Below are 24,226 nucleotides of genomic sequence, written 5' to 3' on the forward strand. Positions count from 1 at the left end.
ATGCCTATGTTGTTAAATATTTTTTCAGATTATGTGTATATTTCTATTTATTTATAGTTTCTTTAGAAAATATGTATTGCTACTATGTCATAAGAAAATACACACACACTCTTTAAACCTGTTTGACTAAGTATTTTTACCCATGGTTCTAATTATGTATTGTATGTGCATATGTGTGTGTATTCATGTGTGTGTGTGTGTGTGTGTGTATATATATATATATATATATATATATATATATATATATATATATATATATGTATATGTTGTTTCTGTGCTTGGCATGTTTGTGGATCATTGCATGGCTCCTGGGTGGGTTGTTATACTAGATATCTATGAATTCCTGCTCTCATCTTATCACACTTATCTACACATCATCATATGTCATGTCTCTATCAAACTATCCTCCATTCTCACTCTGACTCATCCCAAATCCCTTCTACTACTTTCATCTCCTAAATAACTCTGCCTAAGCTCTTCCCTCCGCTTCCACATCTAACTCACCAAACCTCACTCTACTACTGTGACCTCCCACACAACCCTACTAAATTCTCCCGTGTTTATCTCACCCTGCTACTATGCTCTCCCTAACCCTTCCACATACTCTTCCCTCCTCTGCCCCCCTTTACTCATCCCAAGCCTTTGGGTTGAGTAAATGAAGGATATACTCCCAATTAACACTTCTGGATTTCTTTCCTCCTCCACCCCTCCATTACTCCAGTCAATCTAACTAACAAATTCTCATATCCGCGGCCCAAATTAACTCATAATAATACTAAAACTGTACTCATTATTTCCCGATACTAATCCATCACTAATTCTTGATGAGTTCCAGAGTAGCGTGCTACTCATCGAAAAGCGCTTCAACGCCTCGTCAGGGGTAGTAAGCGCTATATAAATACGATTACAATACAATATATATATATATATTCTTTTCATACGTTCTTTGAAAATGCTGTTTTAATAAAATAAAGAAAGAAATGCATAGTCCTCGCCTCCGGTCCTGACATAGAACAACTATCAATAGAAGTCAATAGGGGAAATACATTCTCTCGATTATTTTTTTTTTATCTCCCACTTTCCTCTTCTTAAATGTTGGCACCCATAGTGAAGTTACTTTGTTGTTATACTTTTCTAAACAGCTACCTGGAAAGAAAGTGAAGAAATATAGGGCCAGATGTAGCAAAGGGTTTTACCCATTCTGTGTCTATGGGAAAATGTGTTCGTACATATGGCCCATAATGCTAAACCCTCGCTTCCAACCGGGAGCATAAAATGCCTTGGGTATTTAGTTCGACTGTCCTCCCAGGGTCTCTGTTTTGAAATGTTGTCAGGCAGGCCCTTTTCTCTGTTGATGGAGCCAGTGGCGACAGTCCCTCTTCTATGTTCGCGGCTCCAGCTCTTGGTAGTTCTTCTGCGTTACCTGCGCGAGCTCTTGGTGGTCCTTCTTCTGTGTTACCAGCGCGAGCTCTTGCTAGTCCTTCTTCAGTGTTAACGGCGCCAGCTGCTGGTTGTCAATGGCGCCAGTTTTTGGGATGACCCAGTGATGGTTTCTTTTGGGGACTCTGCTGGCAGGGATGGAGAGCTCGGGTTCGGGACGGAGTTAGGAAAAAAGAGGAGCCACAGCTGATCATCGCGGCGTTTGCACTCTCCCAGGTGGAAACTTGCCTCCTTCTCCATCCATGAGAGCTGGGGTCCGGTGCCCGTCCTTGAGTAGCCGCCTCCGGAGGTAGAATGAATGGCAGCCTGGGGGTAAGTCCTACCTGCGCTGTGGTCAAGGGGTGCCTGCGAGGGTGGCAGGGCATGTAGAGCTGGTTGAAAGGTACATAGGGCTGGAAAACAGATATGAAGTATTCCATAGATACTCTCAAGAATAAACTGAGGGTACTTCATAAATGTTTGTGTTTGTGTACGGTAGTTTATATTGCCGCATTCACGCCTTATAAAAACAATAGTTTTTTAAAAAGAAATATTTATGAAATCAACACACTCAGCGACCTGGCTACACTGCCATGAGCAAACCAAGAGATTTCAGATTGTTTGGCAAATCCATCATTTTGCGGAAAATGACAACACCACAGAATCGCATACTTAAAGTGGCTGTGATTACACTACCCAAGAGTGAAGTTCTTATACAGTGTGAGACCTAAGCTACTACAAGGTGCTCTTAGATTTGACTCTCAGTCAAAAGGAGGAATAGTCAAGTAAAGTACTTTACGTTTGAGCGCACGATTTTTGTTCAGGTACAAAACACAGGAATCGGAATCCATGTTTCCTGGCCATGCATAGTGCAATTAAGTACATGAATGAATATCTCCTTCTCACTTCCCTTTTCCCCTAAAAGACAATGCTTTGTGATCGGTTATTTGATTACCTAAATTATAACACTGTTCAACAGCTTACAAAAGCTCCTAGTCTTTCAAATGTCGCATGTAAAACTGCTTATTGAAAACCTGTTTTCAGGCCACCATTGTCTATTCTTTTTGACAGCATCCTTGAATACGAAGTTCTATGTATGTTAAATTAGTGGGTTTAACGTAACTGTGAAATATGTGACTTATTGGAAGGGTCAATGACAATTGAAAATGTTGTGGAAGAAAGCACGAGAGATACGCAGAGGTCCACGCCCAAAATCTTGATAAAACCCCCAGCCAGAGACCCGACAGAGACTACCAAGTCCTAAAAGGATGGATACTGTTCTAATTTGAACTCCTACCTCAAAAAAGAGTTGAACTAACAGCCCTTCACCTCGGGGGTTCAAGTGTTTTTCATAAGAAACCCTACTTTTTGACAATGTCTCAGAATCCAGACTCTTGCCCTAGGATCTAAACTTACGCAGGGGTGTGGAATTTAATAAAATATCTACTTCTCCATGGGACAGGCTGCTTCTTAAATCTACTTGTCCTGTAAAAAATATCTACTTGTCCCTTTGGTACCATGTAGTGCAGCGACAAATTATGGCAGCAATCTAATTATGTAAGAGCTCTGATAATAGCCTCTCTGATTATGCCAGGGCTATTAGTATAGTAGGGCTTGCATACTTGCAATTTCAGTCCCTACTTAAGCAATTTCCTTATTTTACCACCTTTCTGCAGATTTACATACTGGGGCTTGAGGGAGTAGTAAGCTTTAGTTCCAGGGCTGGAATGCCTTTGAATCTGCAAACCTACTAACTAGCATGTTTTAAGGTTTTTCACCAGCTCTTCTCTAATCTTTCCCATAATGAGAGAGGTTGGAAATTTAATCCTGACAATGGCAGAAGTAGAATTTCTCCCAGGGTTGGGGAAAAAAGTATTTGGAGGGAAAGTCAACTTGATAGAATTACACATGATCAAATCTACACATGCATATTTGCTTGTGCTAAAATACAGTTCACAAATATTTTCTAGGAGTATGATTTGCGGTTCTACTGCTGTAAGTTCTTGTGAATTCATGAAAACCACTAATTTAAATATATATACCATTGGTGCACTTTTTTTGACTTTCTTTAAGAATCGGGTCCCTAATTAGGTCTGGCATTAACAAAGACTTTTTGTTTTTATTAAACTTCTATTTCTCTATGGGCTGGCTTTACTGTGAGTGATCGCATTCTGCTCTTCCACAAGTACCATATTGGCACACAAAGTAGTTTTGTCCAGTGCCAGGAACTACTGTGGCAATCAGTGGCATAACAAAACTGGAAGGGGATCCCCTGCAAAGAACATGGAGCACCCCCCACCCGCCAGACTCACTCAGTGGAGGTGCTGTGCTGAGGGCCCCCACTGGAGGAGGGCTGGGGGGCTTTGTTAAACCACTGGTGGCAATGTGTGGTTTTTAAGACCAAAATCTTTCTTTTTTTCTTTTTGCCAGTGTTTGTTACAATGGTGAGGGCCTGACAGTTCCCAGAACAATAAAGCGTTATAAAAGCCATGTAAAAACAAGATATGCGTTGACAAAACCAAAAAGACTCGCAAAAAATGTATCGTTTGGCTTTGGCAGTGCTTGTTTATTTTCATGCTCCCATAATCTTGTTGAAAATGGCTATACTGATTTTCCATTAGGAATATTTTTTGGACATACTAGCATGCATCCACACATTTTACTAAATGACGCTTCAGAGAAGTCTCATCTAAAATTTCATAGTAGCGAAACACTTTTTTTCCTACTTGCATTTTTCTCTGAACATTTTATTTTGAAAGCAAAGAATCATTACTCTTGCTTACAAGCTTCTTAAAATATGTGCATTTAATCAGAGAGCATTCTGGGAGCATTATTCTTAGTCTCATGTTGTTCAACTTTTCAAACGTAATTACACTTTTTTTTTTATTTTTATTTTTTACTGGAACCACTGTCCGTAGTGCAGTGTGACCTTAAATAGTTTATTTATAATGCCACCCTAATAATTAAGGCTTTTCATTAATGCACCATAAATATATGTTACAACTACATTAACCTGTAGACACACTTATTACTTCAACTGCAGACACTTCCCTTCTCTGTAAACCTTTGCTGCAGGGGGTTGGGCCTACTTGTCCCTGTGACAAAATAAATATGAAAACTTGTTGCCCTTGACCCCAAACAATATGTCCCGGGCGATGGGAATTCCACATCCCTGTAATGCTGGGCGAAGACAGATCCCTGCAAAGCACACAATTTCCTGTCACAAAAGTTGCTGCTCATCAATGTAGGTCATTGAGCCCCTCAGTGTGGGCAGTACAGAAAGTGTAGTCATTCCTACTGTTAGAGGAAGGACAAATATAGCATCGCCAATGAAGCCATTGTGTCCCACTATTCAACTATTATTAAATAGTGGTACCTGGTATTTAGAATGTTTAGGAAAAAAAACAATGAAGCACTATGTAAAAACTAGTTATTTATTCTAAGAAAACCACAGTCAACTTTATAAAAACTACAGTCCCATCTGCTGAATTTCCAGTTTATCTGAGACCTTGAAGAAGATCACTGTTATCCAATGCCATGGCAAAAGCAGATGAAATAAGACTGTGAAGAAGCAGGCCCAGTTCCAGGATTTTTATCTGGATGGGCCAAGGGTGCGTTCGGGTGAGCCAATGCAGGCCCAAGTTTTGTCAATTCTGTATGTAACGTACAAGCCCTAAATTTACATCTTATCTTTTTCTTAACAGGCATATAGATAATATAGAGTTATTGGAGAGTAAAAGCTGCTGTCTATACTCATCAGTTTCAACAGTTAAAATTTCCAGCAGGCCAGACTTCAACACAAGCACCAGGATACCAAGTAGATTGTAGTAGTAGTGCAAGCTTAAGGAGGCTCCTGTTAATACACCCAAGCCCTGACATCGTCACACTAGGATGATTGGCTATTTATTCCTTGCAATTTTCCCAATATGTATTTCTTTGAGGTTGAGAGTGATTCTGGCCTCCAGGTTCTGGATGTTCTTCAGCCTGCTAACGAGGTGCTTGTGGATCACAGCATTGAGGGTGTTCTTGTAGTGTAGTTGGCTGGTCAAGAGAGTAAGGGTGATGGTTTCGAGGGGATGACTGGAAGCCATTTGAAAAACTTAGCATCTTAAGGGTGTGGAAGCATAAGTCAGTGATGGCATTGACTTGGGCTGCACTTTTAAGTTTGCAGTCAATGGCAATCCCGAGGTTCTTGGTGTGTGTGTGTGGTGGGGGGAGAGTAAGCCCTAGCTCTGTCACCCACCAGGGAGAGTCAAATGGAGAGGAACTTTCCCCAAATATCACGTCTTTAGTCTTGTCGGTGTTCGGTTCCAGACATTTGGATGTCATTCATCTGCCTTTGTGATAGATAGATATTTTCTAGGCAGATTCAGCTAAGAGGTAAGAAGCACTGATAACTTTGTGTGGCTTGCAGTTTGAGATCCTCCTTGTAAATAGTGAACATTTCTGCATGTGTATCTCTTGTATGTGAGATCTACGTATGCACATGGGCAGTTTGATTAACTGTGAGTGATGTGTGTATGGCCTGTGGTGTGTTTGTGTTTGTGACATGGGCATTCCGGTGTGGGTGTTTTTGTGTGCAACGATCGTTTCAGCCTGGTGTGAGGTGCGTGGGCATAAATAAGCTTGGGCATAAACATGGTGTTTATGCATATAGTAGGTGCCTATATATAATGTGGGCTGTGTTCATTGAACACCATATGAGTTTACAATATTATATTGATAAAATAAAACAATAACATATTTGAGACAAGCAAACAGCATGTATTTTCTGAATGTGTATGTGCTGCAGCTTAGTGTCTTGAAGGCTGAGGAAACCACAAACTCTGCAGCTTCCTTGCAAGGATCATCATCTGAGTGACCGCTCACTGTAAGAGAAAGCCTATCAAACCTAGTCCTATGCAGTGTAATGTAAAAAGTAAAAGAAAAGACAAACTGTACAGCATAATATGGCACATTTTGTGATGGTATTCCTTCATTATATTGTCTTTTTTTTTTTTACAGTTGTAAACACTGTCTTGGCATACACTGCACCTCGTTAGTGCAAGTTTAACACCCAGGTATAGCAATAAGCAACAGAAGGCTGACCAGTCAAGCTTTGCGATGGATCTTGAACTGCACTCCAACACATTGCAGCATTTTTAGTTATGTTTGATCCGTTTGAGTTTTAAACATTACAAGTCCATGATATCCTATGGAACTCGTAATACGGCTGGTGGTATATCCGTCACTTTACTGTCACTTTTGGGACGGATTAACACCTCCTCCAAAGTTGTAATAACCCCCTTTGTTTAAATCTGCAGATAATTCTGAATTATATGGCAAATGTGTCAAATCCATAATTATGTGGAAAACATTAATTCCACAAAATTACATAATTTCAGTGGCCTTGACTATTACCTGTCAATGTAGTGGAACAAGATATCAGAGTATGACATGTTCATATTTGTCACCCTGCCCTACTGGTGAGACTAAATTCAGCTCAGCACAATATTATATTTGAGATAACAGTTATTTGCTTTACTAAAGCATCTGGAAGAGAACAGACACACATACTCTAGTAGCCATTGTAACTCCACATTAAGAACCAGATTTAGAGTTCAATGGACCTCTTACTCCTTCACAAATGTGACCTATAGTCCATGTATTATATACAATTGCACTTGTTATACAGCAGGCGGCATATTGTTGTGATGGAGCAACCCATCTACTGAACTCTGAATCAGGCCTTAATTCTTAGATAATGGGCAAACAAATATAATTCCTTTATGGCTGCTCATCCATTGTGGTATGCACTAATGCTATCTGAATCGTTTAATGCATGCACCATTGTACAGTATATTCTTGGGAGCTATGTACACAGGCTAAAATACATAAACACTATCAGAACCCCCACATAACTTTAGTGCAGAAAGCTCCTCACAGCCAGAGGCCCTGGTGCCACTGCACCTGCTGCATCTTTCACAGGTAAACCCACACTTCTCCCAAAAGTTTCCCAACTCATAACACCCATCTACAGGTTGCCTCAGACATGAGATAAGGATGCAACCTGTCCGTTTTTTCTTTTTTTTCTCTTTACTGGTATGATGAGTATTTTAATGTCTGAGCAACAACAACCATAGGGAAAATCACCTAATGTCAGTATTTTTCCCTGTTGTGAGTACATACCTAAAGCAGTAATTTTAAAATTAAATGCACTTTAAATGTGTTCTAGAGGTTCCTTCTTGACAGCTATATGATAATTAAAGTGAAACAACATCATAACCTTCAGCCATCTCGTCATGAAAGAAGCACTTAACAGGTGCATCCTCCATGGCATTTTCTGCCGTGACTGGGAGGGCCAAAGGTCATGCTTGGGTGGGCCTGGCCCACCCGACTCCTCTGCCAGAACTGGGCCTGTGAATAAGCCTTTGATTACGTAGCAGCATACATCCACTCTGTCATTTCTCTGGCAGCAGGAGTTCAGGCTTGTCTGTTCTCTTGTTTTATTTCCTTCCTCTCAGACCTGTCTACATTGTCAATTCCCTACCTGGTCTTGTACATACCACACAAGTTTCCTCCTGTTGTGACTACTTCTTTCTGGCTGCTTTTGTGGCAGTCACTAACATTCCCACTCCCGAGTTCACAACACTGTGCTACTTCCCAGCAAGCAAAATCAGAACAAGCATGTTTCTCTTTAGCATGTTTCTCTTTAGCAGTAGACTGATCAAAGGCATGAGCTTCCTGAAATTTGTAGGTAGCAAAACTGACGTTCTGTTCCAGAGGCACCATACAAACCATGTTCTCTCTTTCCGAGTCAGTCATTGCCTCCAACTCTGCATAAAACGTGATCAGAATTTCATGCTTGATTTAAGGGACTCTCATTACTCGCACTAAGAATTGAGCAAACCACCAGCCTTTCACTGCCTACTCTGGCACATCCTGCCTTTTACCCCCTGCACAACCATCATTGCCCAGCTATGCTAGTCTTACTCAGTTTATCTTGCCATACCAGCATATTAAATCGCCTTCCTCCAGAAAGCTATCTAGAGATCTTCTTAAGAAGGGTGATATTTGTGCCTTCTTGCAAGATGTTGCAGATACAAGTTGGGGGGAATCGGCATCTGGATGAAGGGTCAACATTTGGATTCACATTCTTGATGCCAGTTATGATGAACTCACTGGAAGAGACAATACAGATTATTATACGTTTGAAGAATTAGACGGAGCTCAGGGTTACTGTAAGGAAATGCCTCCTTGGCATGGTTACCCCCTGACTTTTTGCCTTTGCTGATGCTATGTTTTGATTTGAAAGTGTGCTGAGGCCTGCTAACCATGCTCCAGCACCAGTGTTCTTTCCCTAACCTGTACATTTGTTTACACAATTAGCACACCCTGGCATTCAGGTAAGTCCCTTGTAACTGGTACCAAGGGCCCTGATGCCAGGGAAGGTCTCTAAGGGCTGCAGCATATCTTATGCCACCCTGGGGACCCCTCACTCAGCACAGACACACTGCTTGCCAGCTTGTGTGTGCAAGTGAGGACAAAACGAGTAAGTCAACATGGCACTCCCCTCCGGGTGCCATGCCAACCTCACACTGCCTATGCAGTATAGATAAGTCACCCCTCTAGCAGGCCTTACAGCCCTAAAGCAGGGTGCACTATACCATAGGTGAGGGCACCAGTGCATGAGCACTGTGCCCCTACAGTGTCTAAGCCAAACCTTAGACATTGTAAGTGCAGGGTAGCCATAAGAGTATATGGTCTGGGAGTCTGTCATACACGAACTCCACAGCACCATAATGGCTACACTGAGAACTGGGAAGTTTGGTATCAAACTTCTCAGCACAATAAATGCACACTGATGCCAGTGTACCTTTTATTGTAACATACACCCCAGAGGGCACCTTAGAGGTGCCCCCTGAAACCTTGAACAAACTACCCGTGTAGGCTGACTGGTTTTAGCAGCCTGCCACACTCGAGACATGTTGCTGGCCACATGGGGAGAGTGCCTTTGTCACTCTGTGGCTAGTAACAAAGCCTGTACTGGGTGGAGATGCTTATCACCTCCCCCTTGCAGGACTGTAACACCTGGCGGTGAGCCTCAAAGGCTCACCCCCTTTGTTACAGCACCACAGGGCATTCCAGCTAGTGGAGTTGCCCGCCCCCTCCGGCCACGGCCCCACTTTCGGCAGCAAGGCCGGAGGAGATAATGAGAAAAACAAGGAGAAGTCACTGACCAGTCAGGACAGCCCCAATAGGGATAGGAATGTGACCCCCCTCCCCTTGGGAGGAGGCACAAAGGGGGTGTACCCACCCTCAGGGCTAGTAGCCATTGGCTACTGCCCTCCCTGACCGAAACACACCCCTAAATTCTGTATTTAGGGGCTCCCCTGAACCTAGGAACTCAGATTCCTGCAACCTAAGAAGAAGAGGACTGCTGAGCTGAAAAACCCTGCAGAGAAGACGGAGACACCAACTGCTTTGGCCCCAGCTCTACCAGCCTGTCTCCCCCCCCCTTCTGAAGAAACTGCTCCAGCGACGCATTCCCCAGGACCAGCGACCTCTGAATCCTCAGAGGACTTCCCTGCTCTAAAAGGACGAAGAAACTCCTGAGAACAGCGACCCTGTTCACCCAAGACTGCAACTTTGTTTCGAAAGAAGCAACTTAAAGACAACTGCGTTTCCCGCCAGAAGCGTGAGACTTGCAACTCTGCACCCGACGCCCCTGGCTCGACTTGTGGAGAAACAACACTTCAGGGACGACTCCCCGGTGACTACGAGACCGTGAGTAGCCAGAGTTGCCCCCCCTGAGCCCCCACAGCGACGCCTGCAGAGGGAATCCCGAGGCTCCCCCTGACCGCGACTGCCTGACTCCCAGATCCCGACGCCTGGAAAAGACCCTGCACCCGCAGCCCCCAGGACCTGAAAGATCAGAACTCCAGTGCAGGAGTGACCCCCAGGAGGCCATCTCCCTTGCCCAGGTGGTGGCTACCCCGAGGAGCCCCCCCCCCCCCTTGCCTGCCTGCATCGCTGAAGAGACCCCTTGGTCTCCCATTGATTCCAATTGAAAACCCGACGTGTGTTTGCACATTGCACCCGGCTGCCCCCGTGCTGCTGAGGGTGTACTTTCTGTGCTAACTTGTGTCCCCCCTGGTGCCCTACAAAACCCCCCTGGTCTGCCCTCCGAAGACGCGGGTACTTACCTGCTGGCAGACTGGAACCGGGGCACCCCCTTCTCCATTGAAGCCTATGTGTTTTGGGCACCACTTTGAACTCTGCACCTGACCGGCCCTGAGCTGCTTGTGTGGTAACTTTGAGGTTGCTCTGAACCCCCAACGGTGGGCTACCTTGGACCCAAACTTGAACCCCGTAGGTGGTTTACTTACCTGCAAGAACTAACAATTACTTACCTCCCCTAGGAACTGTGAAAATTGCACTGTCTAGTTTTAAAATAGCTATGTGTGTTTTACTTGAAAAGTATATATGCTATTGTGATTATTCAAAGTTCCTAAAGTACTTACCTGCAATACCTTTCATGCAAAGTATTACATGTAGAATTTGAACCTGTGGTTCTTAAAATAAACTAAGAAAATATATTTTTCTATACAAAAACCTATTGGCCTGGAATTGTCTCTGAGTGTGTGTTCCTCATTTATTGCCTGTGTGTATGTACAACAAATGCTTAACACTACTCCTTTGATAAGCCTATTGCTCGACCACACTACCACAAAATAGAGCATTAGTATTATCTCTTTTTGCCACTATCTTACCTCTAAGGGGAACCCTTGGACTCTGTGCATACTATTCCTTACTTTGAAATAGTGCATCCAGAGCCAACTTCCTACAGTTACTCTTTGACAGTTATGAGTCTGCACTTGGATAATTCCGGATAATAAAGGGTTAGGACATGAAGAGCACCTGCTAGTAAATATTTTGGGGGAGATTAAGGTTAGGTACCTGCGCTTTTGTAGGTGTCACAGATGCTGTGTTTTCCTTGATATAGAACTGGATGTGGTTCAGCAGAAGGATTATGGCGTTGGAAGTTTTTTTGATAGCACATGTTTAGAGATGGGCAATCTCTGCTATAGCAGAGCTCAAAAACTCCACTCACATTGGCGAGACTTATTTGATCAGGTCGAGCTATTTTTAATACTTACTCATCCCTTCTGGCAAGTTGACACTAAGCAGGTGTTCTGTTCATTTGAAAAGTGGAGGGGCAATAACAGATGCCTTTAAATCTTGTTCTTATGTTACAGTTTCTCTGTGTTCACAGACAGAGGTCAGAAGTTCGTTTTTCTTATAATTAAGTTTCATTCTGACTGCAGAGTTCCAGGACTTTGTAAGGTGAACTGTGTGACCTGCTGCTTAGAATGTAAAATAAAATGACATAGAGTGCCAGGTTTTTCCTAACATACAACATTTATGTGACTAATTCAACTGTGAAAACATTTTAATAGGATGAAAACAAATCAGAATACTTTATATGTCGATATGCAAGGATATGTGTTCTGAAACCTAATTTTCACAGATTGTTAATACACTTTATAGTTTTATCAGTAAAGCTGCAAGTTAGTGGAGAGGTTTTTGGACATTTCTTGGAAAGTTACTGTGTGTAGATGACAATATGTTGTTACCACATCATGGTTTATTAAAATTGAGCTTTTAAACAAACTGAGAAAGACTTCTGTCCTGATGGCAATGTTGTTAGTGAACTAAAAGAAGTCCTAGGTTATGTGAGCTAGAATCTTGTGATGCTTGCATCAAACTTTAGTCTACTTAATCAAACAAAAGAGGTTTTTTGTACCGCAGAATTGCTGAGCTCATATATTTGAAGGTGCAATCATATGTGAGAATTAAGAAAAAGGCGACTCTGTAAACTATTTGCCTAGGATCACACAATTTGAGACCCGTTTACGGGTCAAGTACATTACAGTTAGGTCGAGTAGATTATTTAAGTTACTCGACCTGCAGGTCGAGTAACACTTAAGATTTTTCGAGCCCTGTATAGACATTTAAGAGAACTCCTAAAGCAGACATGTCGTTTTGGTTGGTGTGAAGGCATAGACCATCATATAAATATTTTGCAACAAATACGCATTTGGGAATTACTTAGTGCTTTATCTGCTGGGTTATACATTTATGTACTGGATCGGAGAAAGCTATCATTGCTGCATGAACCCGTCCTGGTATATGGAAAATACACAGAATGTGTTTTTCAAGGAGGGGTAATGCAAGGTTGTTTTCTGTTTACATTGCATATCTGTATTGTGTTCCCTTTCTAATGAATCTATTTACAGTTTAAGGTAAGTGAGCCGTGAGAATGGTCCACAATAATAAAAATAGCAGCTGGACTTCAACATTTTAAAATAAATGAAATCGCACATTTAGGATGCACCAATAATCTAAGAATTGTTTCACCCACTGCATCTTCAAATACTGCTGTTTATGCACACAAGAATAATAAATTACTCCCCATCCCTTTTACTTCATACTAAAATAATGATGTAAACAGCACAACTACAAATATCAAACTCTTATAGCTGAAAAAAAAATTTATCACGGATATGCTGGAATAAGCACTAAGAAAGCCATTAGGACCTTTTTTTCATATCTGAAAGTAAATCTTCATGTATTGGCAAACTTTTGATTGTTTTGGATGGCCGAGTAGATGAATGCAAGGAAGAGCAAATGAATGTATTATTGGGTGCATGGAGGGATTAGTGGCTGAGTCAGCACACAAATTATTGATTGAACACAAAAAGATGATGGGACAAATGCTTTTCTAAGTCTAACCACTGCCAATCTCTCAGGGTAGCATTCCAACCCATTGTTCTTTTTCCCACCATGCCACCTCAGTTTGGACCAAGCTTTATGGAAATCAGTCTTGACTCTGCTCCAATAAGAACAGTCCAGTCCACACCATGTGCCACTTCCTATGGCTAACCTGATGTGCATTGCCAAGGACAGTAAACTGTGTTAATTTGGTTATGTTGGGATGGTCGCCCAAGAATGGTTGGGGACAATTAGGCCCTTAGCTCGGCCCCTGCTGTGCAGAGCTACAGGGCATATGCAGCTAAGGTTGGTTGCCCACAGACAGCTGGGCCAGGGCCTAGCCATTCCTGGGGCCAATCTGTGATCTGTTTTTCTTTTTCAATGAAAGGTGGGTTTAGTATAATGAAAAACTGTACTGGAAAAAATAACAGAAAGGTATTGTTTCTTCTGTTTATAACACAGCACATATGTCTTAAATATATGCCTGGGAATTCAGAAATGCCTGCAAAAAACATGGTTAAAGTGAAATTATGGTTTTGAAATACAACTAAAAACGCCTCTCCCCCGTTGCGAGGTGGAAATGTTAACATCCCTACCAAATGCACTGCTTATGCTCACAATATCTATAACAATAAATAGCAGAAGTTAATAATCTAACATTAAAAAACAATACGTATCCTAACAAAGGAATTCTACTGTATCCGTTGCAAAGTCTTCCATAATGTCAATGGTCACGAGTGATTTCCTCTTTGTCAGCTGTCATTTTATGTGTCCATGCATTTAATTGGTTAGACAGGGTTTTTATGGCAGGCAGGCCGGCTAGCTATGCTTTGTGTAGTTGAGCATAACTAACTAATTTGAGGAGTTTCCTATCTTAGTTCATAACCGCAAACTTCATTTAATTATGGTTTCAAGGGTATGTGTGTAATTGTACATACGCACACATTTGTACCTTTCTAATTATGGCTGACGCAATACTTAAGAGGAAATGCTTTTTCCGCCACTAACTTTGCTCTTCTTTCCAGTCTGCATCAAGCATTCCTGATAACAAATTTCAATACAATTCAATTTGCCACATCTTTCACATAATTTAGCACTGCTGTTGAAAATCTTAGACTACTTCAATCAGACATCAAGGCGTGCCCAGCTGTTTGTAATCATTATAAAATATTAACCAAAGAGATTTCCATTTTGAATTTTTCTGATGTTCACAATAAGCTTGTGGATGGATGCATGAGATACGCATGCACATTGGAGTGTGACATTTTTGTTAATATCGCTAGTACGTCAGAAACAAATACACAAAACCAACATAAGGCATGAAATGAAACACAGTACTGCACGCCTGCAAAGTCGGATGCACTTTTTAAAAACCTTTTTTCATGGAGAATGTTTACCATTGTAAAACAGTTTGGGATACTCCTAAATCTTCACCTGCCTGACAGTTATGTTCGGAATTGTTGTGAACTGTTGAAAAAGACAGCAAGCTGTGCTGCAACACCCTTATACTCACTCACCTGTTGAGTATAAAGCAGTGTTATCGAGATATTGAAAAAAATGTCTATGATCACAGTTTTGCTTTAGTTTTGTTTGGTTAAAGAATCTTCTCTATCACGTGTTTTGCATCATCTTGAGACATCGATTGTATTCACTTAAGAACCAAAAACAAATTGATTTAATCGCAAAGGCTAAAGAGACCAAAAGAAAAACAATGATTGGCATATCATCGGAATACCTCTTGGAACTGACTGAGAAAAAAGCTAAGCTTCAGTTAAGGAAAGTAGGGTTTTTGAGTGAGTTGTTGGGCAGTGTAATTGCAGTGACACACAGCGTTATTTAGAGTTTGAGTGAGTAGGACATACACCAAAATCTGGTGGGTGTCTCCTTTGCTGTATTTGGAGCAGGCTTCGAAAATTGTAAAAATGTTACCAGGCCTGCAGGTATAGTGTCTTGAATAGACGAATCGACCTAATAATACTGCTCTTAACCCATAAACTGTTCTCAAAAATCGGGATCCTGTGTAAGTATTTTATTTCACTGAGCCGCCTTTTTCTTTATCACATGTAGGAGAAGCTTCAAATATGTGAAATCCCTGTGTCTGCTGTACAAAACTACTTTTAATTTTTTTTTTTTTAGAAGACTAAACGTTTGCTCTGTGCATAATAAGACTCTAGCCTAGGTACAGGGTGCACATTATCCCTGACTTAACTCTGAGTTCACTATCAGCAGTGTCATCAGGTGTGGGTATGAATGTTTCTCAGTTCATGTTTAAAAACTTTCACTTTGAATAAATCTGTCACTAAAGCATGATATGGTAGTGCACTGTCATTTACAGACAGCGCATTTTCCATTGAAGCACCCACAAAATATTCCACTGACATGCTGCTTTACTGATAGTCTTACATAGCTTACAAATGATAATATTTAGAAATTGGGTTTCAGCATGCATTTATCTTTTGCACATCACCAACTAAAGTGTTCTGATTTTGTTTTGACCCTATTAAACGTTTTATCTTCGTCCCACTTATGAAGTACATATATAGTTTGAAATATTTATATTGTTAATTTACAAGCTAAATAAATTGGGTGAGTTAGAAAAACTGACATCCTTTTCTTTTATACTTCCTGTTTCAAAGCACAATTGAAAGACCATTCACTTACAAAACCCTCTAACTTCACAAGTAGGGAAAGAAAAGTAAACACCAAATTCCCGGATATAAGAAGCAGCAATTTGTAAGAAGTCATATACATACATTTGAACCCTGTCAATAAACACACAGCAAACGTGACAAGCTTTAAAGGCATCTTTATTGCTCGATCACTTTCTAAATTAACAGAATACTCTTTGCCAGCTCAAGCACTCGTGCTAGAACGGCGAGTGGACTCTAAAAATAGCTTGCCCTGATAAATCTGGTTCGCCATGACTCGTAGAGTTTTTGTGGCCTGTATATTGCAGTTGATATTTGTGCACTCATACATCTGATGATAAATCTGCCTCTTTTTGTTTATGTGTCCCACATCCACCCAGCTTTAAGTATTCTATATGACCAAGCTCATAAAGAGAATGGAGATTCACAGCTTATGGTGCTAGTGCAACCTTAACCCCCACTCCAGCCATTAACTGTTTATAATCTTGCATCTAATATGCCACATTACATCATCCTCAGTCATCACTCATGGTGTTATCTGACACATCATGTGAGGCAGGCCGCAGTTTATTTGGGGGGTTGGGTGATTATAGGTATGCACTTGTTGACTTTAACTGTTTTTTAGATTACACATTACGCTCCTATAATTTTTTTTTCTTTTTTTTTTTTTAACTGGGATTTGTTGTTTTTCATAACAAACATTTTTCTCAGCATATTTTTACATGCTTTTAAAGATATACTGTGGCTCCTGCTCAAAGCAAAAAATCGCTGTGTAATGCTTGCTGCGTGGAGGGCGTGAGTTCCCCGATGCTCTGCCTCTGGGCATGGGTTGTGATGTTCAGCTTTCCCTCATTTTCTGTGGTCCTTGACCTGTACTCGGCAGCCTCTGTGAAACCTCAGCCCACTGCACCTCTTGATACAGGTTTGCCTTTTCTCTATGTTAGTAGTCTAGTATTCATTGACACATAGAAAATCCCCATGTTTCACAGACATGATGTCATTATTTGTTTAAAGAAAACCCTGGTTTCAAATGTAAAAATCCCCAGCATATGCACTTTTTGCCATGCAATTCCACTATTTGGTGAAATAGCCTTCCAGCAACTACCATGTTAACTAGGAAAATGAAAATATGCCTAGTTGATGCATTTGCATTCTTGCTGTTCTACCCGTACTCTGTCCTGTACATCAAAATACAATACCACAATGCAATATAAACACACTTTTGAGGCACAAAGTGAGACCAGACAATGGAGTATTCTTCATACTCTGGAAGATGAGAAACCATGATCCCCTTTCTTTAGGGCATAAACGCCAAGATGAATAAGCTATGGGGCTGAATTGTAACTTTCTTATGCTAGATAGTTTTGAACTAGGATTTAATAAGAACTGTCAGTATTTTTTAAATCTGTTATTGCAAAGAATATATTTTGAATATGACAAAATCAAAAGCCATCTTTTGTGCTTCGCTGCTGAGACTGTAAAATGAGTTATGTGTAGCCAGAAACAGTATAGATCAGGTTTGTATTTCTGTCTGATTCTAAACAGGGAAATTGCCCAGATAGCTCACTTTTCTAACTGGGTTTGATCTCAGCAGTGTGGATGTCTGGACGGGGCAGTGGACATGGGGTTGTGTGATCAATTTTGAGTTGTCTTTTTGAGATATTTGTGCAATCTGGGCCACAAACAACATGTAAAACTTACTTTGAAGTCCTACAGCTTAGCGGAAGGCCCACCGCAAACAGCAACATTTTAGCAGCTGTTTCGCAAATCTGTATTGTACTCCCTGTATATATACTTAGAATTGTTCCTTAGGCATTAATTTATTTTAAACAAAGGCTGACTAAGGGCCTCATTATGACTTGGGTTGTTGGACCACCCAACTGACCGGTAAAGCCGCGGGGAGGAGTCCATCTTCCAGCCAGCGGCCTCCGGCCCCAGTCGTATTGCGATGTTTCCACCGGGCTGACCGGCAAAAACATCATATTACTACATTTCCGCCAGTCAGCCCTGCAGAAACAGTGCCACGGTACTGGGGTACAATCCGTTGCACAACAGCACCCTCGGAATGCGCACTCGCTGCAACACAGACTGTGCGCATTCCAAAGGTGCAGGCAGGGGGTCCCCTGCACTGGCTTACCTGCAGCCTTTCCATGAAGGTTAAACCTCCATGGAGAGGCTGGCAGAAAGCGGACTCGTGATAAGCATGACGGTGCTTCTATGGGCACCGTTGTGACTTACCACAACTCTAACCTCCGCCACCCCGTTGAGATCCGTGGTCCTGGCGGTGGTGGCAGTCCCATGACAGTCTGACTGCCAGGGTTGTAATCTGGCAATCAGACTGTCAGGAGTGCGGCGGGCCAACCGCCACCACGAATTTGGCGATCACAAGACCATGAAACTCGTAATAAGGTTCTAAGTCACTTGGAAAGGTGCACTAAGATATTTATTAGGTAGAATATATGACTGACTCTGCCCAAGTCCCATTTATAGGCCTGCAAGTCTTTACTTGCATGGAGGTTCAGTTTTAATAAATTAAGTTTCTGACTTCTGTGAGGCCTGGGCATTAGTCACACCACCACATTACGTTACCTTGGATAAATCGCCTTCATGTACTGTGCCACTTTTCTCTTATCTGCCCAGATTAGGAGCACTGGCAATTGGCTAAATGCCAGTCGAGAAAAGTAATAAACGAAAGAAAACATAATAGAATGAGAGCCATGCCTTATAACTTTTGACAAAACCAATCTCAATTAAACATTTGAATGAGAACTACTAATTTTAATGAAATAAACCACCCTGGGCTGAGTAACATTCAGGGGTTTGCTTCTACCTCCTGGAATGTAGCTATCTTTTGAAATGTACTCATTTTGCAGTTTCAGAGAACAGAGTTGTCACTTCCGCAACACATGTGAGACTCTGGTATCGGATAGTACAGTCGACCCATGTGTCAAACCAAAGAAACGTTACGATACTCGAGCCATCCAGTAGAGTTCTTCATGTTGTACGTACTTACACCTCATGCAGTAGAAATGCTTCTCAGTTAACACAGCTGTCGTAGCGACGGTTACTCCACCCTTTGCCTACCTCTTGAGGCTGACATAGGAGTGGAAGCCCTTAGAAAATACAGATTGTACAAATTCAAGTTCAGACACCAGAGCTGTAGAGTTACGTAGCTTTTATAGGGTCATTGTCTGGTAAAGTTACAGGATTATCATGAAGATCCTAACCAATGTATCCTGCTTGTTTCCAGCGGTGTCCTGTCCTCACTTGGAGATGGATCCTGTGCTCACCCTGCAGGAAGAAGCTGTGCTGCTGGAGGAAGTACTGGGGAGCACCAAGGAGCTTCTGGATGATACTTATCCCATCTACCAGGAAATGGACATGATGCAGGTAATCCTGGGTTAGAATATTTTGTTTGCTTCAGTGTCTGACCCTGTCTTGGTGTGTCCTTGTGCTGTCTAACCCTGTCACTCCATGTCAGTGTGGTATCAAGCATGTTACACCATGTGGTAGGGATGCTGGACCCTGCTACGCCAAGTATTGGTGATATATCCAGTTGGCAAACATGGGACATGTACTCTTCGCATTCACCCAGAGTCTGTTTCCTTCACAGCTGGCAGGGGGTGACAATCAAGAAAGGGTACCCCTGCCATCCCAGCAAAGGTCAGGGGTCGAGGCAGAGTGGCATCAGCTGCAGGCCCTGCAGCGTCATTTGGCGGAAACCCAGATCTCGCACTGGAAGCAGCTCCAGAGCTCCCGAGAGGCTCAGCAGCGGCAGGCAGTGTTGGTGGAAAAGCTCCAAGCTAAGGTATGGCGCTGTCAATGCGGAGTCCCTGTGCTCTGGAACTCAGCCATGATCTGCAAAGCGAGAGATGTTGGGCGGTTCGGAGAGTGTCGGTGAAGAACTTGCTCTGAGAGACGTGCTTGATAGAGGGACACATGTGGGGCCACATTTGTAGTTATTCGAAAATGCCATAATCTAAAAAGTGAGGAACGTTTATGAGGAGGAGGTTCTCAGTTCTCTGGGGAATCAACAGTGAATACCAAAATGAAGGGACCTTTTAACGCTATCTTTTATCCTACTTCCAAGCGGAATACCCTGTTTTTCTACAGCCTCACACTAACACTTTTCATGATGGCATGCTTCATCATTGAATCCTCGCCAGGCAAGGTCGACAATAATGGGTGGGCTCAATCTCGCTTTCGGGAGGGGGACATTTTCATGAAGTGGAGGATCACAATATTGGGATCAAAGGAGAAAAAGATTAAAATTTCTTGCAGGATGTCCTTTGATTAAAGACTGGTTGGGACGTGTACACAGTATTAATGGCTTTGTTCGTTCGTCAACATGTTTCAGCTGATTTTGTCTTGGAGTCGTCAAGCTTTTATCAAGCCCTTCCTGGTCCCAATGATATGTGCTTTGTTTCTGAACCAATTTTTTTTAAATATAATTTACATCTGCACTCTTACTGTGCACACAATCCTTCCACGCTAAACAATACCAGATTTTGGTTGCAGGGATCTCACTGGTCTCTCATTTCTGAAAAAACAGGAGATAACCAGGTTGAATGTGATTTATGCCCAACGGTTCTTTAACCACACCTATGTGAAAAATCTTGATTGAAAGCACAGTGTGACATATGCTTATAAAGATTAACATTGTGTTGTGTAAAGTGACTGATTGTATCCATGACAGGCACATCCAGATCCATCATAACGGTGTCCATTTCTCCCAAGAAAAAGAAATAAACGCTGGCAAACCTTTTGATTTACTTAGGATACTTCTGTTTAACCCTGTGAGATGCTGCAGGCGGGCAGACCCTCTCACCAAACTCTGAATAGAAAGAATATTGCCTCCGCTGTTAGGAACAAACCCAGAGATAGAATAACTGATGCACATTTTGAGTGGACAGGTGTCCTACTTACTTCGTCGGCGATCATACCTGGCTTGAGCACCTACTTCTCCCACCTGTCTGCCGAATGTTGTAGTTAGTAAGCAGGATGTCATCTTTATTCTCTGTGGCTACATTGTGTCTGGCATCACCGCACAGTATACCTGATAATGTCTGCTTACCAGGATGCTCGTCTGAAGTGAGTCACAGTATTGCGTAAAGTGTGGAATTAATTACTTTTATAACTGTGCGTCTGTTTCTGTTTCCCAAACTGTGGGTCGGAGTGCATCAATGGTCACGAGCTGCATTTATCTTGTCACATTTGCTGTGCTTCAGAGACAGAGGTCCAATGTCAAGGTATTTGTTGGACCTGGCCCTTTTTACAGGGTCATCCCCAAACTTTTTGCCGCCTTCCTCCTATTTTCTTCTGAGTGACGTTAAGACTCTGGGCACTTTACCATTGCTGAACAGTGCTAAAGTGCATGTGCTCTCCCTTCTAAACTTGGTATGATTGGCTTACACCTGAGTGGCACATTTCATTTACCTGTAAATCCCTTGTACAGTGGTATCCCTATACCCAGGGCCTGTAAATTAAATGCTACTACTGGGCCTGCAGTGCAGCTTGCCCCACCCATAGAAGTAATCTTTAAAACCTGTCTTAGGCCTGCTACAGCTGGGCCTACACACGCAGTGTACTGCCACAGGGACCTGGCATCCAAATTCACTTGCCAGGCCCGGAACTCCCCTTATACTACATATAAGTCACCCCTAAGGTAGGCCCTAGCTATCCTTTTGGGCAGGGTGCTTTGTGTATAAAAGGCAGGACACGTGCCTGGTCGTGTGGCCTGTCTTGGTAGTGACAAACAGCCTATTTGGTTTCTCAGTGCTGTGAGTGCTGCCTTGCTCATAGTATTGCACTGGAAATGCCTTACCTTATGTGTAGGTCTGATCTATGAGGAGTAGTGTAGGGATGTTTGGTATGGTTGTAATGGTAGTGAGATATGCTGCTTACTGGTGTAGGTGGATTTTTTATTACCATTATAGAAATGTCACTTTGGACTGCTGCTGCTGTGCTGACCTGTGACCTGCTGCGTCACTAGGAGGAACTGCCACTGACACCAACCATTTGTGCTGTCCTGTTTGCTTGGGCCCTACCGCACTGTGCCCCCTCTTGCTGTCTCCAGGGGCTGGGTGCTATGTCCCCTGTTCCCCTGCAATCTTATCTCTTAATGCGCTGGAAGAGTGATTTGTGTACCTAAACGCGAGGAGAGAGCCACATTTTATTTGGTACCTCTACTGAGCCTAGCGCAGGAGAAATGCTTTATGGGCAGTGCTGGAAAGCGTGCTCCGGGCCATGGTCACTGATGACAGATGACTGTCCAGGGATGCCAGTAGAGAGAGAGGACCACATTGATAGGGTGTCTCTTACTGGGTCCTGTCCTTGGAGCAGTGTCACCTCCCATTCCGTGCCGCCTGAGGAGCTCAGAGATAGGCGGGAAGAAAGGGACCTGAGGTTGCAGCTAGCATGGCTGGCTGTGGAAGAGATAAGGCCTTAGTCCAGGAGAGGATGGCAGAGGCTGAAAGGGCCTTTGCCAGGGAAAGACTCCCATTCAACACTGAAATTCCCTCATTCTTAGCATATACTATCTTGGGCCTCCTCAACCCCTTAACCTTCCCGCTCAGCTCCCAAAAAGGGAACCAGATGCCTCTCGTCCTTGGCACAGCGCATCAAGCAATGCTATCACCATGGGGCACAGAGAAGACACCAGACTATACTGCCTGGCTCCACAAATTATGGTTTATTTTGGGGATGGAGAAGCTGTCCCTAGCAGCAGGCCAACAGGGCCACAATTACTCTACAACATTGGCACCCCTCATCCAAGTGCTTTCTCGGGAATTCAATGAGCTTCTTTGCTCCACATACCTAAAAGTGCTGCGCCTACTGCCCCACACCCATGTGACTCCCACATAGTGCGACCTTAGCCACAAGTGACCTGTTGCTCTTCAACTAGGCTTATACACCCATAGGATTTATCATAGACCGTCTAGCTGTAATAGTGGAGGGGGAGTAGGGGGACTGAATGGTGGCGCTAAAGTTCTTTGTTTTTCTTTTTCTTCATTATACCTTGCAACACTGCCGGCCTACTGGTTGTGGGCATAAAGCTGTGTTACATATATGCTGTCTTGTATCGGTCGTTGCCGGCCCAATGGGTTGTAAACTACTAGCTGTGTTGCACTAACAAATAAACAGGATTGATCCAGAACACTTTTGTTTGTTCTGAGAGTGCACGCATTTGTCTGTTACAAAAAAAGACAAAAAAAAACTTTTGTTTAATTCAAATGTACAGTTTACTTACAGGTACACAGTACTTCTGTGGAAAGTACTTTTGCTCCCGTGTTGCATGCTTCTATGTCCAGCAATTTGGAAAAAAAATAAACATTGTTATGACTAACACCAATATCTTCAGAACTCGTATTAAACTCTACAAAACATATATTAATGATCTCCTGGAGATCTGGGGTTGCAATTTGTCCTGTGCAGCACAATCCCCAGGTGTGAAATAATACACAAAACAAATTCTCGAAGTTTTTATCTACTCCATTAGTGCAAACAAATTTGACTTACCGTACTTTGATGTAGCAGGTTTTTCCGAAACCTTGTGGACAGAAATTCATCATAAGCCAACTGATAGAAAACGGTCTTATATGATTTAACAGTTTTCACCCATGCTCATTGTGCAAAAAGTTGTTGGTCGGTCAATTTTTAAAACTGCGATGCTGTGAGAGGGCTCGGGAATACCTGGAGGACGGGCTGAGGTGGGAGTCTCCCAGGGGGACTCCCAAGAGCGTAGTAGACGCAGGCATAGAGGAACATTCTGACGCCAAGGAGGATTGCCGGACACAGAAGAAAGCCGGAAGGGGAGAAGAGCGTGTCTAGACGGGAGAGGAGCGAGGAGACCCAGGAGCGTGGACCCGAATCCAAGTTGGAACGTAGGAGGAGAGGCAGCGATGCGAGGAACGCAGAGACCCCAGAGAGCGGACCCCAAACCAAGTCATAATAGAGGAGAAGAGGCAGAGAGCCACAGCGAGAAACTGGGAGAGCGGAGCGACGTGGCGCTCTCAGGTACGTGACTGCTTGCGTGGTCAACTAACAGGGCTGTTGGGAAAGGTAGACGGGGACCGGGTAGGGGACAGGAGCACAGGAAATCACGGGCACTTGAAGGTGAAGAGGGTTACTGCCGCGGGAACCAATCCCTAAAAAGGGAAAGAACTATATTCGCACCATAGTTTGTTTTGTTTTTTCTTGCTATGCTTACTTCCTTTGTTAAACCTGCACTGATTCAAATAACACAAAATAAAGGAGACCCTAAAAAAACCATACTGTGTCCTTGGGCAGCACAACTTAAAAGAACCCCTTATTATATTCACAAAGAGGGTTCCCCTCCCCCTGAGCACCCCAACTTGCATGCACACAAAAAACAATAAAGCAGATACTGAGATGAGAGACCCTTT

General features: G+C 42.8%; 1 protein-coding gene across 1 annotated transcript in view; it reads left to right on the forward strand.

Annotated features, from left to right (window-relative positions):
- The first annotated feature begins 1,487 nt into the window (after positions 1 to 1,487).
- LOC138303688 (centrosome-associated protein CEP250-like) overlaps positions 1,488 to 24,226 on the forward strand; it is a 159,234-nt gene continuing 136,495 nt past the window's right edge. Inside the window, exons 1-3 of the mRNA XM_069243015.1 lie at positions 1,488 to 1,752; positions 19,072 to 19,211; positions 19,435 to 19,629. Coding sequence (XP_069099116.1) covers positions 19,095 to 19,211; positions 19,435 to 19,629 — 312 coding nt within the window. The 5' untranslated portion in view covers positions 1,488 to 1,752; positions 19,072 to 19,094. The remainder of the gene's footprint in view (positions 1,753 to 19,071; positions 19,212 to 19,434; positions 19,630 to 24,226) is intronic.

This window comes from Pleurodeles waltl, chromosome 7 (assembly GCF_031143425.1).
Source record: "Pleurodeles waltl isolate 20211129_DDA chromosome 7, aPleWal1.hap1.20221129, whole genome shotgun sequence".
Lineage (NCBI taxonomy): Eukaryota > Metazoa > Chordata > Amphibia > Caudata > Salamandridae > Pleurodeles > Pleurodeles waltl.